The 15,734-nt window shown below is 37.4% G+C and overlaps 1 protein-coding gene across 1 annotated transcript in view; it reads right to left on the reverse strand.

Annotated features, from left to right (window-relative positions):
* REV3L (REV3 like, DNA directed polymerase zeta catalytic subunit) overlaps positions 1 to 15,734 on the reverse strand; it is a 177,139-nt gene that overhangs the window by 8,367 nt on the left and 153,038 nt on the right. The window contains exons 26-30 of the mRNA XM_004702008.3: positions 14,754 to 14,863; positions 7,849 to 7,963; positions 4,868 to 5,005; positions 3,445 to 3,635; positions 2,527 to 2,773 (exon numbers count right to left, since the gene is read on the reverse strand). Coding sequence (XP_004702065.1) covers positions 2,527 to 2,773; positions 3,445 to 3,635; positions 4,868 to 5,005; positions 7,849 to 7,963; positions 14,754 to 14,863 — 801 coding nt within the window. The remainder of the gene's footprint in view (positions 1 to 2,526; positions 2,774 to 3,444; positions 3,636 to 4,867; positions 5,006 to 7,848; positions 7,964 to 14,753; positions 14,864 to 15,734) is intronic.

Raw genomic sequence — 15,734 nt, forward strand, 5'->3', positions numbered from 1 at the left:
TACTCGGTGAATTCCTGGAGGCTGGCTTTTCACGAATGCCCGCAGTTAGGCTTGGACTTTGTTGGTACCATTGGCTTTTGATCATACACTGCCTTGAAATGGTTGAATGCCAACCGATTCTTTTTGGTGCAGTGACCCTGTGTATTTTATCCATCTTCTTTTGGTGCTTCCTGCATCATTCTGTATTTTCCCCGTAGAATCCTTCAATATTGAAAACGGGTTTGATTTTCTTTCCTTCAGTCTTTCAGCTTGAGATGCTGCGTTGGTTCCTCCCTGTGGCTGACTAGCACCAGCCTGCACATTTCGTAGTGCTGTGTCTTCCTGAGGGGCCTCTGAAAGGTTCTCTTCAGCTCTTCTACCACATTTTTCCATTCACTTTACTCTGCATCAAGAGCAAGTTTCAGTCTCTTCTGACATCCACTCTGTGTTTTAATGACCTTTTGCTTTCTTCATGTATGTTCTTGATGTCATCCTACAGTGGTCTGGGCTTTGGTCGTTAATGTGCCGTCTGTCAAATCTGTTCTTGAGATGGTCTATAAGTGGGTTATAGTCAAGGTCTTATTTTGGTCCTTGTGGACTTGTTTTAATTTCCTTTGGCTTCAACATGAATTTGCATATGATCAACGGATGGTCTGTTCCATGTCAGACTTTGGCCTTGTTTTAGGTGAAAATACTTAGCTTCTCCATCTCATCTTCCCGCAGATGTTGTCAACTGATGCCTGTGAATTCCATCCATTTAAAATATAAGCTATTGAAAATAAGCGTTTGCAGTGAACAAGTAAGTCAATGGTTTGCAAAATTCTATCATGCAATTTCCAACTTACACATTCCAATCACCAGTAATTAATATATCTTGATTGCATGTTTGATTATGCGCAGACTGAAGAAGTGGGTAGAATTCCTCAGTTTCTTCACAACTGGCTTTAGTGGTTGGGGTGTAAATATGAATAGTTGTAGTAACTGGTTTTCCTGACAGCCATACAAGTATTTCATCAGACAGCACTGTATTTCAAGATGGATCTTGAATCTTTGACAATTTGACACCTTTTTTCTTAGTTTTTATTCCCAACATAATAAACCATAATGATTCTCCAATTTAAAATGGTCAATGCCAGTCCATTTCTGCATACTAATGCTTTGATCTTTTATGCTTTCCATTTTACTTCTGATGACTTCCAAATTTTCTAGATTCATACTTGTACATTCCAAATTCTGATTATTAATAGATAATTGCAATTATTTCTTCTCATGCCTCATCAACAAATGCAAGTTCTGAATGCTTTACTTGTAGCGCTTCCCTACTTGATTTTGAGTGCTTCCTACCTGAAGGGCTCATATTCTGCTCCGTGGCAGCGTCTGGCTATTTGTACGGTTTTCAGGGGCTAATCCCTTAGAAGTGGGCCATTGCTTCTATCTCTCTTAGCTGTTCGCAGTCAGCAAGCTCTGCAGAAACCTGTTTTGGCTGATCTAATTTTGCTTCTACCTGGGTAACCCTGCTGGTCTATGAAATACCAGGGGCACAGCTTTCAGCATCACAGCAACATGCACGCACCACAGTACAACAGACAGATGAGTGGGCCATATTCTTATGGTGTCTTATAAATCACTTTCCATTAAACTTTTCCGGTCAATCTCTTATGAAGACCATTGGCTTAACATTCTTGTTTGTGATGAAATAAAATATAATTACCATCCCCCCACCAAAAGGATAAAGAAAAAAACCCCCAAGCTTCCCAGCTCAGAGCCAGTATAACAGCCTTATAGATGCTAGCCAGTAAGTCTCCGAAGCACAGCTTCAGCCTCAGCTTCCAGTTTACTGTTTCCTTTAAGTCAGTAAATGCTTCCTGAGAAAACAGAAATGACTTACATATCAAATTTTATTAGTTTGTCTCTATCAATGTTGATCACGCCTGAGACTACAGCAATGACTAAGCAGATCTTAAGTGAATTCTAACTAGTAGGTAAAAAATACTGGTAAAAACTAGGTAGTAAAAACGACCGTCTCGGAGAAAAGTGATTCCTAGAGTACTACAGTCACAGCCCTTCAGGTATCGAGTGAGTAAATGAAGAAAAAGAGCGTCCAAACAAGCTCCTTTTGCTACGCTTTCACAGGAGATGTTTTACGTTCATAGCTATTTGGAAGCCATTGTTTTAGTGTGGTTTCTTTAGGACCATGTGTAGACATTACATTTTGTACACGTTTAAAATATTCATTTTGAAAGAATTTTTGCCCTCCATTTATTTTTCATTACTTGGTTTATTCCAAGTTGTTCTGTGTTTAGTGTTTACCTTGGAAATAGCTGTAGAATTTATTATAATATTTCTATAATTTGGCCGACCTGTTAGAAGCTGGGAAGGTGTTACTTTTCAGGAAATCAGGAAAGTGTGGTATCTTGGCCCACTTAGGGGAATAACAGAAGTTCTGTTTTCCCTCTCAGAGCTCATAAAATCTTTAGGTTTATTTGGATTTTAAATGAAATCTCTCTGAAAGATAACACAGGTACTATATATATATAATGAGCTTACCCTTGGTAATTCATGATACCAGTTGAAGACATCAATACCAATAAGTGAGAAGATTCTTGCCAGGGGTGGAAGGATTTGCTTGGTGATATAGTAAGTGGCATTCAGTCTCAGAGTTGGGTCCTGCAAGACTTCTACTGGCCGTCTTACCAGCTGGATAAGTGGTACTCCCGGGGCCCCATAAATGATCACATATGGTACTCGTTCTCCAACTCGAGGCTCAGAGCGCCGGTCATAAGTAAGCATTTTCCTATGAAACCCACATAAAATACACATTTAAAGACCATCACGACAGGCATCTTTATAGCAAATTAAGAGAATTAAACAATAATGAACCAATGGGGAATCTACAAAGAGTCTCTTTAAGTTGGAGTCACAACTCTGAGAATGTTATGTATTTCACTTAGTTGGCACCATGTGGATCGGTTTTAAGAGTTTGAAACTTATTCTGTAAACTGTTACTACCTGGAAAATAATGAGTTGGTAAATAGCAAACTGGCTTGAATTTTTTTTTCATCTCCTAAGAGTGAAAAATAAATACCTTAAATCTAACACTTTAAGCTAAGATAAAATTTAGTTGGCTAGATTATCTGATTTCAGAATGCCATCTAAATAGTTTGGTGGAACAATAGTAAGGATTGCATAGAAACTTTGATGTGGGAAAAACAAGTGCATCAAGCTCTGAATCCGATCACAATTTCATTGAGTAGCTTCCCAAGGGAAGCCCAGAGGAGGTGGTTTCTTCCTCTGCAAACCTTCTGAAGAGAGGGAGAGCATCCATTCTCCTTTGGGGAGGCAGATGAAGAAATACGTGTGTTTGCGCCCTGGGACTAGTATCTTCTCATTGACTCGGAGCATATGCGGAACGCCAGGCCTGTGATTGCTAGATATTGAGAACTGTGCTGTTCTAAACATCTTTACCTTGTAAGTTCAAGGGCTGGCACACAAGCTCCAGGTTTGTAAGAGAAACTTCCTCTGTATTCCTTGGCAAAGATAAAATCTTGTATGCTGGCCTTCCCTTCTAGAAGCTTCATGCATTGTTGTTGAACATATTGTTTAATTAGACTTATATCTCTTGTTTCAAATAACAGCTTTAGAGAACGCTCGAGTATCTTAAAAACAAAAGAAAGCACACATAAAGATACAATGCTCCTTCAACATGTTTCGTCATTGTTGTTACACTTTCACTTATGTCCCTACTGGTAATTTGCTGATTTACCCAAGTAATCTGTTAATTTATGATTGGACAATAAATAATTACTAGAGATTTTGGAGATTTCATATAACTTCCTATTCCTAAAAATAGAGCATCACTTGGAAAATGATACTGGAGTTTGAGGAAAGTCATATTGGAATGTTACACAGATGAACATTTGCCATGTGATGAGCAACGTGAAAGCTTTTAACTTTTTCTAACCAAGGCACCATAGGCACAAAAGGTCAGACATGCTTCTGCACATTTTTATTTATCCCTTTAATCAAAGAACCAGATTCAGGTGAACAAAAGTTTAAAAGTGACTGCAGTGAAAGCACTCTTTGCCTTTTTATAGTTATCGATAAATATATACTAGCAGTTACATAGTTTTCTATGTATAGTGGATTGAATTTAAATTAGACAGTTGAAAATTCTGTTATCTTAATATGAATATGCAAGGAAGTGTGTGAACTTTGCTTAGGTTCAGGCCGGATGGTGGAGAAAGAGTGTGCAGGAAGATAACTTTCCTCAAAATTAGTACTGAGTAACCCCCTACGTCGACATCATAATAGAAGCAACGATAGATCCGTTATGCTGTCAAGGCCTTCATAAGTTTAAGTGTGCGGAGTACTCTCACTCATGTCAATAATTTTTGGTTTGCTATGGGAGTTTTTACAGAATAAAGACAAATATAAATCGAAAGACAAAGGATTTCAAAGAGGGCACCAATAGTGAAATTTCCCACGAACTGTCATAGTATAGTAAAATCACTATAGTTGAAAATTCTGGATAAGTTATACTGTCATTGTTCAGAAATCTCCTTAATTTGTATTTTATAGGCCCAATTAACTTTCTGTTAAGCAGGGGTGAATTGTGTGACTTATGAAATTACTCTTGTTAGTTTCTCTTTGTCCTGGGTGCTGTCACAGGACACTATATCATACTATAATTTCTGGAGACAGGCAGGACATTGGTTCATGCAATTCTTCATAGCAATTTTGATAAAAATACATGGGAGTAAATCAGAAACCAAGAACAAAAATATTTAGAATGAATCTTGGGAATCATTAGGCAGTAGGTCTTCTGCCTAGATGTTTAATGATTATTACAGTTATTTCTTAAAGTTGAAGACAAATGAATTACACTTACCTTAGAAACAGCTGGGCAGGAATCTCTTCTAACTGTTTCTATCCCTTTTGCATCAAACACTGGGTCCTTTTGATCCAGTGTTTCATACATATAACCCACATATCTCTTTTTTGTTTGTAAGACACAGGGCAAATATACCTGTGGTGAAATGAACAAAATGCCTTTTCAATAAACATTTCCCCGACTATATTTTATTTTTATTTCTGACTTTAATCAAATGTCTTATAAAAATTATCAGTATGTTTTAGGGCCCAACAAATTCATGATATAATAATAGGATGAACACACACAAAATAAGTTGTCTTTACTATTTTACTACTCATTACTTTTCTTGCAACCAAAAAATTTTTTTTCCTATTATTTTTTCCCCAACATTTAATGGCATGTCATTCATTGTACATCATACAGTCATATCAAGAAGAATCATACAATCAATACAATTTTAGAACATTTTTTGCAATCTTATAATTATTAGCTCCACATTTTCCCCGAACCTGCCCTGCATACCTATAAGAGGTCATTAATCCAGTTACTGTCTCAATTTATCTGTCCTGGATTTCATAGAACAGTAAAACAGTTAAGAACTTTAGTTAAAAGAAAACAGAAAATATTAAAATTTAGAACAAATTTAAATGGATCACAAGGAAGATCAAATAATAGGGTATGGTGAATTTTATCCTAATTGCATCTGCAACAATCCATTTTCCAGTGTATTCTGCATGTTAGCTGCTATTCACAGCCCCGGTCCATGGTCAGAAGAGATTCCTCAGGGGCTTAAGCCATTTTCCCCCTTTACTTTATTATTATTATTTTTAATAGAAATAGCTTTAAAATGGGTTTAAAGGGAGATCAAATGATAAGATATTACATTTTGACCTATGTCTGCTATAAATGACTTTACAATGCTCTGTTTGATAACAGGGCTATTCACATCCCTCAACTACAACTAGAGAGGATTCACCAGAAGCTTCATCCATGTGGGGACCCTGCAAATGGATTTCCACTATCATCCATAACCTTCTGCACACCACATGTTCACAATTTAAGCTCTGATGCTATTCCCTCCTCTGGATTTGGAATTTGTTATTTACAATCCTTGGATCACACAGAAAGGTGTGTTTCTTCCATGTGGACTTAGTTGATGCCTCACTCAGATGACTGCTTGCTTGAAAAACAAGCCTTTACAACCCCAGATGCTATCTATATTTTCTGAAAGCGAGGCATCATCTACTTTCTTCACCACACTTTGCTATAGCACCCACATCTTCAGCGATGTCTTCATGAAATAAAACATCGAGTGGGTCATGTCATGTGCTTAGACTGGGGTTAGTAGAATTAAGTGCAAGCCTGTAATCCAATCATATTGCAACAACATTTGCTTCCACCTCAACTGGCACGCTTTCTCGAAAGTCAATTAATCGTCACTTCTTACTAAATAAGATGACCGTAGTGACATCTACTCATTGTACAAAGTTAAAATGTTACGAGGGAGGGTTAGGGTTAGGTGCTGTCAGGTCAGTTCTGACTCATAACAACTACTGTGTGTACACCAGGATGCAACACTGCCTGGTCCTGCACCCCCTCACAATCATTGCTGTGTATGAGTCCACTGTGGCAGCCACTGTGGCAGGCTCTCTCTTTGAGGGCTTTCCTCTTTTTTTTTTGCTGCCCCTGCACTTCACCAAGCATACTGTTCTTCTCCAGGGATTGGTGTCTCCTGACAATATGTCCAATGTAAGATGAAGTCTTGCCATCCTTGCTTCCAAGGAGCATTCTGGTAGAACTTTTTCTAAGATAGGTATGTTTGTCCTTTTAGCAATCCCTGGTACTTTCAATATTCTTCACCAGCACCACAATTCAAATGCATCGATTCTCCTGCGGTCTTTCTCATTTCAATGTCCAACTTTCACATACATATGAAGCAATGGAAAATACCATGGCTCAGATTAGATGCACCCTTAGTCCTCAAAGTAACAACCTTGTGTTCATTCTTCTGGCAGTTCATGGTACAGTCAATACAGGTAATTTAGAATATTTACAATCGTTGAATTACAAATAGTGTTAAGAGTGAAGAACTTGCATGGAAAAAAAGCCCTGTATGATAAATTCCTTAAGGTGAAATCCCTGGCTCTGTGAGCATGTATGTGTAGTTATTTTGCCCCCACCCCTAATACGAGTATTTTCGTCTTTTCCACTGCCCCCAAGCTTTATCAATAATCAACTAAATGTAAATGGTCTGAGCATTATCAAGTAAAAATGCAAAAGTCATCAGACTGAATGAAAATGGTGTGACTGTAATCAATCTATTAGAAACAGACTTTAAATATAAAGACATAGAAAGGTTAAAAACTAAAAAAAGAAAACAAAACAAACAAAAACATACAAGCTAACATAAACCCCAAAAGTTGGGAGTGGTTCTATTGATATAAAAAAAAGTAGATTTTTAGACAAGGAATATTAATGGAGATAAGAAGGTCAATTTATTCCCAAATCAGTTCTGATCATGTATGTCACTGTCTTGTCCTTGGAAGGAAGTAAAAGTAGATGAAGATCTTTGTGCAGCCCCAGGGAAAGACGTAGGTGTTGCAGATGACAGCCCCCGCTAGGCATCACTACCAGACACAAGAGTGAGCATGACTCAAGTGATTTCAGCCCAGCTGAGGATGTGGGCATTATAAAGCACAGACATGCCATTCCTGCTGCATCTTTTCCACATTTCTGACCTATAGAATTTGTCAGAGTAATAAAATGGTTCGTAGGCAAAATAAAACTAAGTGTGGGGGGTTTGTTACATAGCAACAGTAGTGGGAAAATCCTTTTATTTCCTTATATAAAGATTTAAAATTTTTGAGAAAATTACATGAAAATAAAACATTCAAAACTTAACACTATTCAAGACCTATTGATTCTCAAAATGTACTGAACTCTCTACAAGGTTATGTGAATTTTATATGTAATTATTAGTATTAAATTTCTCTTACCTTTTCAAACTTTAATTTCACAGGTTTAGGATTGGCTGCAGTGACGGCTTCGGCAATTTCTTCACCGATCTTAAAAGACTGTTCCTTTGTGGCTCCTTTCAGCAGCACAAACATGCTGAAGGGTAAGCAGATAATGGTAATGAGTCAGTGATTCTAACAATAGTTTATGGAGAGTCACTTCTTGGCTAACACTCTAAAGAAAACCCTGTTTCTCCTTTTCTTCCTATCTAAGTTTTCATGTTTTAGCAAGCTTTTCTTGCAGATATTTAAGATATCCAATATTTCTAATAGAGTTACACCGAAACCAGCTCAGACACCACAGCTGTCAGTCTTGGTCATAAGGTTTTGCTTGGCACAGAATTCAGTCAGTCATGAAATGAGAAAACTTGATTGTAGAGAGATGAAAATTTTATTAGTGATATGGGAAAGAATTTCCTTCCAGAACTGTCTAACTTTAAAACACACGCACATATTTTGAAGTGCATGTTCACTGAAAAACAGTTAAAAAAACATAAAAGGTATAAAGAACCAGCCATTTGTAATTTTACCATATTAAAAAAAAAGACAATATAAACATTATATTGTATACTTGTAAATTTTTCACTTGGGAATAAAAAATGAAATGGTGTAGAAACTTCCTCTTTACATTTAGCGATATAATTTTTCTAAACTATTTTTATAGTTACACAGCATTTCAGTGAATAGATTATACAAGGGAGCTTCAAAAAGATCATGGGAAATTTCACAAGCTCTATTTATAGAATTGAACATTGAAACTGTTAGTGGCATAGTTAAGTGCTTGGCCGCTAACAAAAAGATCGGTGGCTTGAGCCCACCGTCTACTCCTGCAAGAGAAGGATACTTCTCAGAGGGCTCTTCTACCCTGTGCTGTCCAGTCACTCTGAGTTGGTGTCATTAGTGCCAATGAGAGAATACAGTAGTTATTTGGCACATTTCTGATTATATCTTTAGAAACATTTATAAAAGTGAAATTTCTGGGGAGAGAACTTTTCCAAGGTTTTAAAGATACTGTCAAAAATAATAATTTATAAATTATCAAGGGTTCGTGAGGGAGGGGAAAAAAACGAGGAGCTGCTACGCAGGGCTCAAGTAGAAAGAAAATGTTTTGAGAATGATGATAGCAACAAATGTACAAATGTGCTTGACACTATGGATGTATGTATGGATTGTGATAAGAGTTGTATGAGCCCCCAATAAAATGATTTTAAAAATACACAACAACAACAAAAAGATACTGTCAAATTTGTTTTCCAGAGAGATTTTTTGATGTGCAATTCCACAAGTAGTATGCAGGTCAGGAGGAGTGGATTTCTAATGATAAAAAAATACCACAAGGTATATTTTCCAAACACAAATAGTAAAACTGAAATTTCTGCTCATTTTTCTCTAATCTGTTTAACTTTATGAAGGAACTTCAAAAACTTTGTGGAAAAATTCCATCATCTACAAACTTGTAAACCCCCTTTGCATTTTAATATCTGAGCATCAATAGAAACAATAACTAATAAATATTTCAGTGATAGAGATTAAAGTTTATCCGCACTCTTAATTTTAGTGGAAAGATACTAAATAGTTGGAAATGTACAATGGTTTTCAGATTCATGTTTCTAGTCTTGGAAACAAATCAATCTCATATTTCTACAATATTTTTATATTGATTTAAAATTCCATTTGCATGGCTTCTTTGAAAACCCGTCTCTCCCAATACTGCAGAAAGAACTTGTTTTACAGCCTAATATAAGACATTTATAGAGGTATAAATATAGGCACATATATATGTAAATATATATAATGATAGGGACATAGATCTATGTATATATATTTATGTTACGTATTGAGGTAGCAGACGGACATTGGGACTCTACTTAAGTACTCCCTCAACCCAAGAACACTTTGTTTTAATAACCTGGCATTCTGTGATGCTCACCTTCCTGACACAATCGCTGAAGATAAAATGGGTGCATAAGTTAATGTGGAAGAAAGCTGATGGGGCCCAGCAATCAAAAGATATAGTGTCTGGGGTCTTAAAGATAAACAAACGGTCATTTAAATGAGAAGCAACAAAACTCACACCAGCCTTTGTGATCACGAGGTGTAAGACCCAAAACAAAAAATCTTATCAATGCAAATCAGGGGGAGGGCAGAGAAGAGACCCAAAGTCCATCTGTAGACAACTGGACATACCTTTAACAAAAGGGTCACAAGGAAGAGACGAGCCAGTGAGGGTGCAGTATAGCACCGATGAAACAGACAAAACACAGAACTATCCTCTAGTTCTTTAATGCTTCCCCCACCCCCATTATCATGACCCCAGTTATATCTCACACATATAGCTAGACCAGAGCATGTACATTGGTACAGGTAAGAGTTCACAACACAGAGAATCCAGGACAGATAAACCCCTTGGCTAATAATGAGAGTCGTAATACCAAGAGGGTAGGGGGAAGGTGCGGGGAGAAAGGGGGAACCAATAACAATGATCAACATATAACCATCCCCTGACCCTCAGGGATGAACAACAGAAAAGTGGGTGGAGGGAGACAGCAGTTGGTGTTAAGACATGAAAAAAATATAAATTATCAAGGGTTCACAAGGGAGGGAGGGTGGAGGAAGGAGGGAGGAAAAAAAAAGCTGATACCAAGGGCTCAAATATAAAGAAACTGTTTCACAAATGATGGCAACATATGTACAAATATGCTTGACACAGTGGCTATATGTATGGATTGTTATAAGAGTTCTAAGAGCCACCAATAAAATGATTTTTAAAAATGTTAAGAAAGTATAGATTCAATTTAACTTAAGATCTTAAAATAGGTGTTCTTAGGGTTGCTATGAGTTAGAATCAATTCTACAGCATCTAATAGCAATGTAACTTTATTGAAGTAAAGTTTAGATAGAACTTTACTTAGATAAAACCTTAACACGTTTTTCAGGTGAAGTCTCACCATCCTTCTAAGGAGCATTCTGGCTGTACTTCTAAGACAAAGCAATTTGTTCTTTGGCATTTAAAGGTTTTTTTGTTGTTTTGCGTTTAAAATATTCACATTACTCTTGGCTCCAGTCAACCACTGACCTAACCTGTGCTGTCCTCTATTCATCTAGATTAGTTTTTTCAAGAGTTTTATATAAATGGAACCATACATTGATGTACACACAAGAGACAGTCTCATTATCCTAGACTCTACGGCGCATTCTGACTGTACTTGTTCCAAGACAGATTTCTCTGTTCTTTTGGCAGCCTATAGTATGTCAATACTCTTTGCCAGAAACATAATGAAAATACATAGATTCTTCTTTATTCAGTGTTCAACTTTCATACGCATATGAGGAATAAAAAATACCATGGCTTGGGCCAGAAGCATCTCAGTCCTCACCACTTTAAAGAGGTCATGTGCAGCAGATTTACCCAATGCAATGTGTTGTTCGATACCCTGATGCTGCTGTACTGATTGTGGATCCAGCCTTCCAAATACAGTTTAGGTAAGGTCATAGAAATCAGGTAAGTGGTTACTTGGGATGGTAGTGATTAGCAGAAACGGCGCAAGAGGGAATTCTCTAGGTTGATAGAAATGTTCTCTATCTTGGATGCGGTGGTGGTTGGCCATAAAGGCGTACGTATTTGTCACACTCCTTGAACTGCAAACAATGTACTCATTAAAAATTATACTTCAACAAAGTTGGTATAAAATGAAAGGTTTACATACTTTTCAGCTTAAAAAGCTATCATTATGAGTATATATTTGAGATTTTACCTACTGAATTTGAATTCATGTAGACTATTTTGGCCATTTTGATCTGGAGTCAAAAAGGGTAGTTAGGGTGCACAGAAGATTTTGATCCCATGTGATGGGATGGAGGTGACTAGCCTATAAAGCAAAAGACCTATTTGTTTATGATGAATGACGCCCACCTTTCAGTAAGGAGGCTTAGGTACATTTTAGAGCAGTCACTTACCTGTGAGGGGAGTGGAGTATAATGGCGTCATGTGGGAAGCTTTTCTCAATTATATTTAGCTAAATTTCACAAGAGACTCTGATTCTAGCTCCCTACTGCCCCTTCGCTGCCTAAAACAAGCACTACTGCCGAAAGCTTCAGTGACTTAGCAGAGTAAGTCATCCCCCACTGGGATGGGGTAAATATGACTGAGAAACACTATTAAATAACAGTTTAAACTGCTAAAATTTAAATGCAGTATGTCTGCTTATGACATGTTTTAAATGACCATATGATATGCATCACTGCTTTAGAAGAGAAACATCCTTCTAACAAAGCCTTTGGATGCTTTTGTGATCTGTCTTCCTCAGCTGGGCTCCAGGATTCAAAAGATCACCCATCTTAAAATTGCAGAAAGGCAATGAATACTTATCAGATTTCCTTTATTTTGATGAGGATGCAACTGAGTGTAAGAGAAGCTAAGTGACTTAAATGGCCAAATAATCAGGTGTACAGCTAGAAAAAACAATATAGATCCTGATTCTCAGTTGAGAACTCTTTATACCAAAAAGCATCATATATTATCATCTATCTAGTGCAGCATTTTGCAACTCTTTTAATTACTGTTCTTCTAATAGGAAAACCCAAATGTTAGCAAGAGAAATTACTAAGGAATAAAACATTGTTAAGTAGGGTTGAGTTTTGTTGCGTCACAAAGTCTCTTAATTTAAATTCCTCCCTCCCTTTTTTTGCCTTGGGGGTAATAGATTGTTCCCTTAGAGAATGTATGCCCTATGGTAAATTGTCCTCACACAGTAGGCTCTAATAAACCTTTGTTACAGAGGTTGTGATAAAACTGAAAATAAATTTCCTTGATTGGAATATTAAAATGTGTTAAGTATGAAGCAATGAGAAACTATCAATAAGAAACTGAAACGGTGAGTGTCAGTATCTAGCTCTCCAAAACCAAACCGACTCATTGCCACTGAGTTGAGGCTGATTCACGGTGACCCTATAGGGCGCCAGGGTAGAACAGACCTGGGGAGTTTCTGAGAACATCACTCTTTATGGGAGTAGAAAGCCCTGTTGACTGCCTATATAGGGCAGCTGGTGGTTTCAAACTGCTGACCTTGCAGTTGGCAGCCCAACGTGTAACCACTACGCCACCTGGGCTCCTCCCACTGACTAGTGGGGTGATCCTAGATCAGTTTTTAACCTACAGGAACGCTGTAGATTATGCTGTGCCCTCCCTCAATGTGCCAACTTGGCTGGGTTATGATGTGATCAGTCAATCAGCTGTATGAGGATGGGAAGGAGGGAAGCAACTTCCTTAGGTCATAGGCCTGATTCCCAGTTTCCCAGGGCTGTGGTCTGCAGCACCTCTTTTTATATACATAAAGGGATAATTGAGCAAAGAAAGCGGGACTTCCTATTACTGAAAAAGAAGAGCCAAAACAGAGTCCTATGTCCCTGCCTTGCGAATCTCTTAGAACTAGGAAACACAGAGAGAGCCTTCCCTAGAGGCAGCACTCTGCATTTTGATGTCCAGCTTCCTAACTTGAGAGAAGACATTCCTGACAGTTAAAATCATTCACATGCACTATTTCTGTTATAGCCATACTAGATCACTAAGACCGGTAAGCTTGCTCCTAAGTTGGGCCTGAGGCACATTTTAAGGCCATCTGGGGTTTTCTCCAGAAGTGTATAAACTGCTGGACTTGAAGTCCAAGTCCTGTTCCAGCTCAAATATTCTACAAGTTTGTGCTGTTTGTTTGTAATCTAGACATTATAGACAAAAAAAAAAAATCAAAATGAATTCTTAAAGATCAGAGAACAAGCTAAACAATGTAAGTACATTCGGAATCATGCTGACTTCTGATTCTATTTGTATTCTGTCAACAAATGGAATGTTCAGACTGAACGGAAAATCAACAATGTAAAATATTTAACTTTCTTCTCTTCCTTAATGTATTCTGCTATAATATGCAAATGAGGTGCAAAACTTAACCTTTCTTTTACTGGACTACCTACCAGAAGTGGTTTTATAGAACAGTGAAATAACCAAAAGTCAAGCTAAGGAGTGACTTTTGATAGAAAACAGTAGAAAAAATTGACAACTGGGCACTGGATAATCTAACCTGCCTTCAAAGATCATTTAGATATTTTTAATGATATTTTAATGATTATAAGACTTATATCCTCTTGCTCCATTGGACTGCAATGTGATCAGAGCTCTTAGCATGATCACGCTGAGACTCTAAGCTGTCAATGTAAACAAAAAAAGGTTGATTCCAATAAATTTGCATATCTTTATATTCTAGAAGAATTTTAATAGGCCATATAAATATTATATTAAACAAAGCATGAAAGCAGGCTGGAGTTATTAATTCACAGTTCAAAACCACTCCCTCCCTCTTCTTGTCTCTGAGTGAAGTCCTCCAGGATGTCTGAGAGCTGCAGGAGTCAATGAAACCTGTTTGCCTAGGTGTACTGGTCTGAAAAGAATGCCAATAGATTTGGGGGCTTAGTAAAAAGTTAACCACTCACACCTTTAACAACTGTCCCTCACTAACAGTTTAATTATTTAAAAGTATACCGTTCATGTCTAAGGAGTTGTAGCTATTTAAGAAGAATGGTTTATATTCAAAACAGCCCAAACTTGTACTGGTTTCTTCTTTAAAGGTAGGTCACTTTCTGCTTGGTTAAGAGATTATAAAAGGGATGCTTTGGGATTCTTCCCAGTCTGTGCTCAGGAGAGTTACTCTTACTGAAGCCTCTTAGGATCCTGGTAAAAGTCCGGACTTATGTTCTCTAACCATGAGATCATAAGGGCTGGAAAGGACTTAAGACTAAATTTTAATTTTTGGAAGGATTACACACCAGTCATTTAAACCACTGCAATGTAGACACAAATCACGTGCAGAAGACAATTGCGATGTCAAATCTGTTACCTGTCAGTATCACCATACACAACCCTGGCACCCCATTTCTTGGTATCATTGACTAGTTTAATAGCGCGTTCCAAGGTCTCTCTTGCTTTGTGAACAATACTGTCACCAATCTGTTGGTACAAACACACAGGAAATAATTTCTTAACATAGCTTAGTATACGTCAACATACTTTAACAAATAATAAGACAGAAAATAACCTAAATAGAAAACAAGTCATGAAGTATCAGTGTTTCTACAAAAAGCCTGAGAAGAGAACGAGATGAAGACCCTGCAGCAGTAAGTAGTGCGGCAGGTTAAGGAGTGGTAATGACGAGGAAAAGAAGGGATTTCACAGTTTGGATCAGTGTTTCCCAAAGTCGGTGTTCCTTCCAAAGGGTGGGCAAAGCAATACTTACACTTTATCCTGGATTATGGCTATAGTGCAAACGTTTTTAATTGCCAGCGGTGCTGGGTAATTTTTTTATGTAAAGGGGTGGTAGGCCAAGTAAGTTTGGGAGTCTATTATTGAAACAATGGTTGGGATCCTGAAAAATTGTAATTTTAGGGCAAATTTAAAAAAAAAAATTTAAAGGAAAAGAAAAAAAATCTGGGAAAAAAAAGTGGTAAAATGAGCCAGTTAGAGGAAAAAACCCTGACATCTCTCTTACGTGTATTAGGGTCACATGATCGTTGTCAGTACATATATTTTTCTTTTTCTGATAGTAGCTTCTTAATCAGAGAACTTTTCTATGAAGTTATCTTTTCCATTCATGATTTCCCTTACATCATTTGGGAAATGCAAGGTTGTAGTCATTAATTGTGGAAAAGCTGCAAAGTCCTAGGCCACGGAGGGTGATGGTGCTTGACAATTAGCCCTCTATATTCTTGGCAGAACTCTACTCTAAACCTTCCCTGGTAGCTCAAGAGTTTCTAAATCATGGCTATTCCAATTTCTGGCTATATGTGCACAGTAAGAAACTTATTTAAAACTGAGAAGTATG

This window comes from Echinops telfairi, unplaced genomic scaffold, assembly GCF_000313985.2.
Source record: "Echinops telfairi isolate 266 unplaced genomic scaffold, ASM31398v2 ScPeMD7_3533;HRSCAF=4204_0, whole genome shotgun sequence".
Lineage (NCBI taxonomy): Eukaryota > Metazoa > Chordata > Mammalia > Afrosoricida > Tenrecidae > Echinops > Echinops telfairi.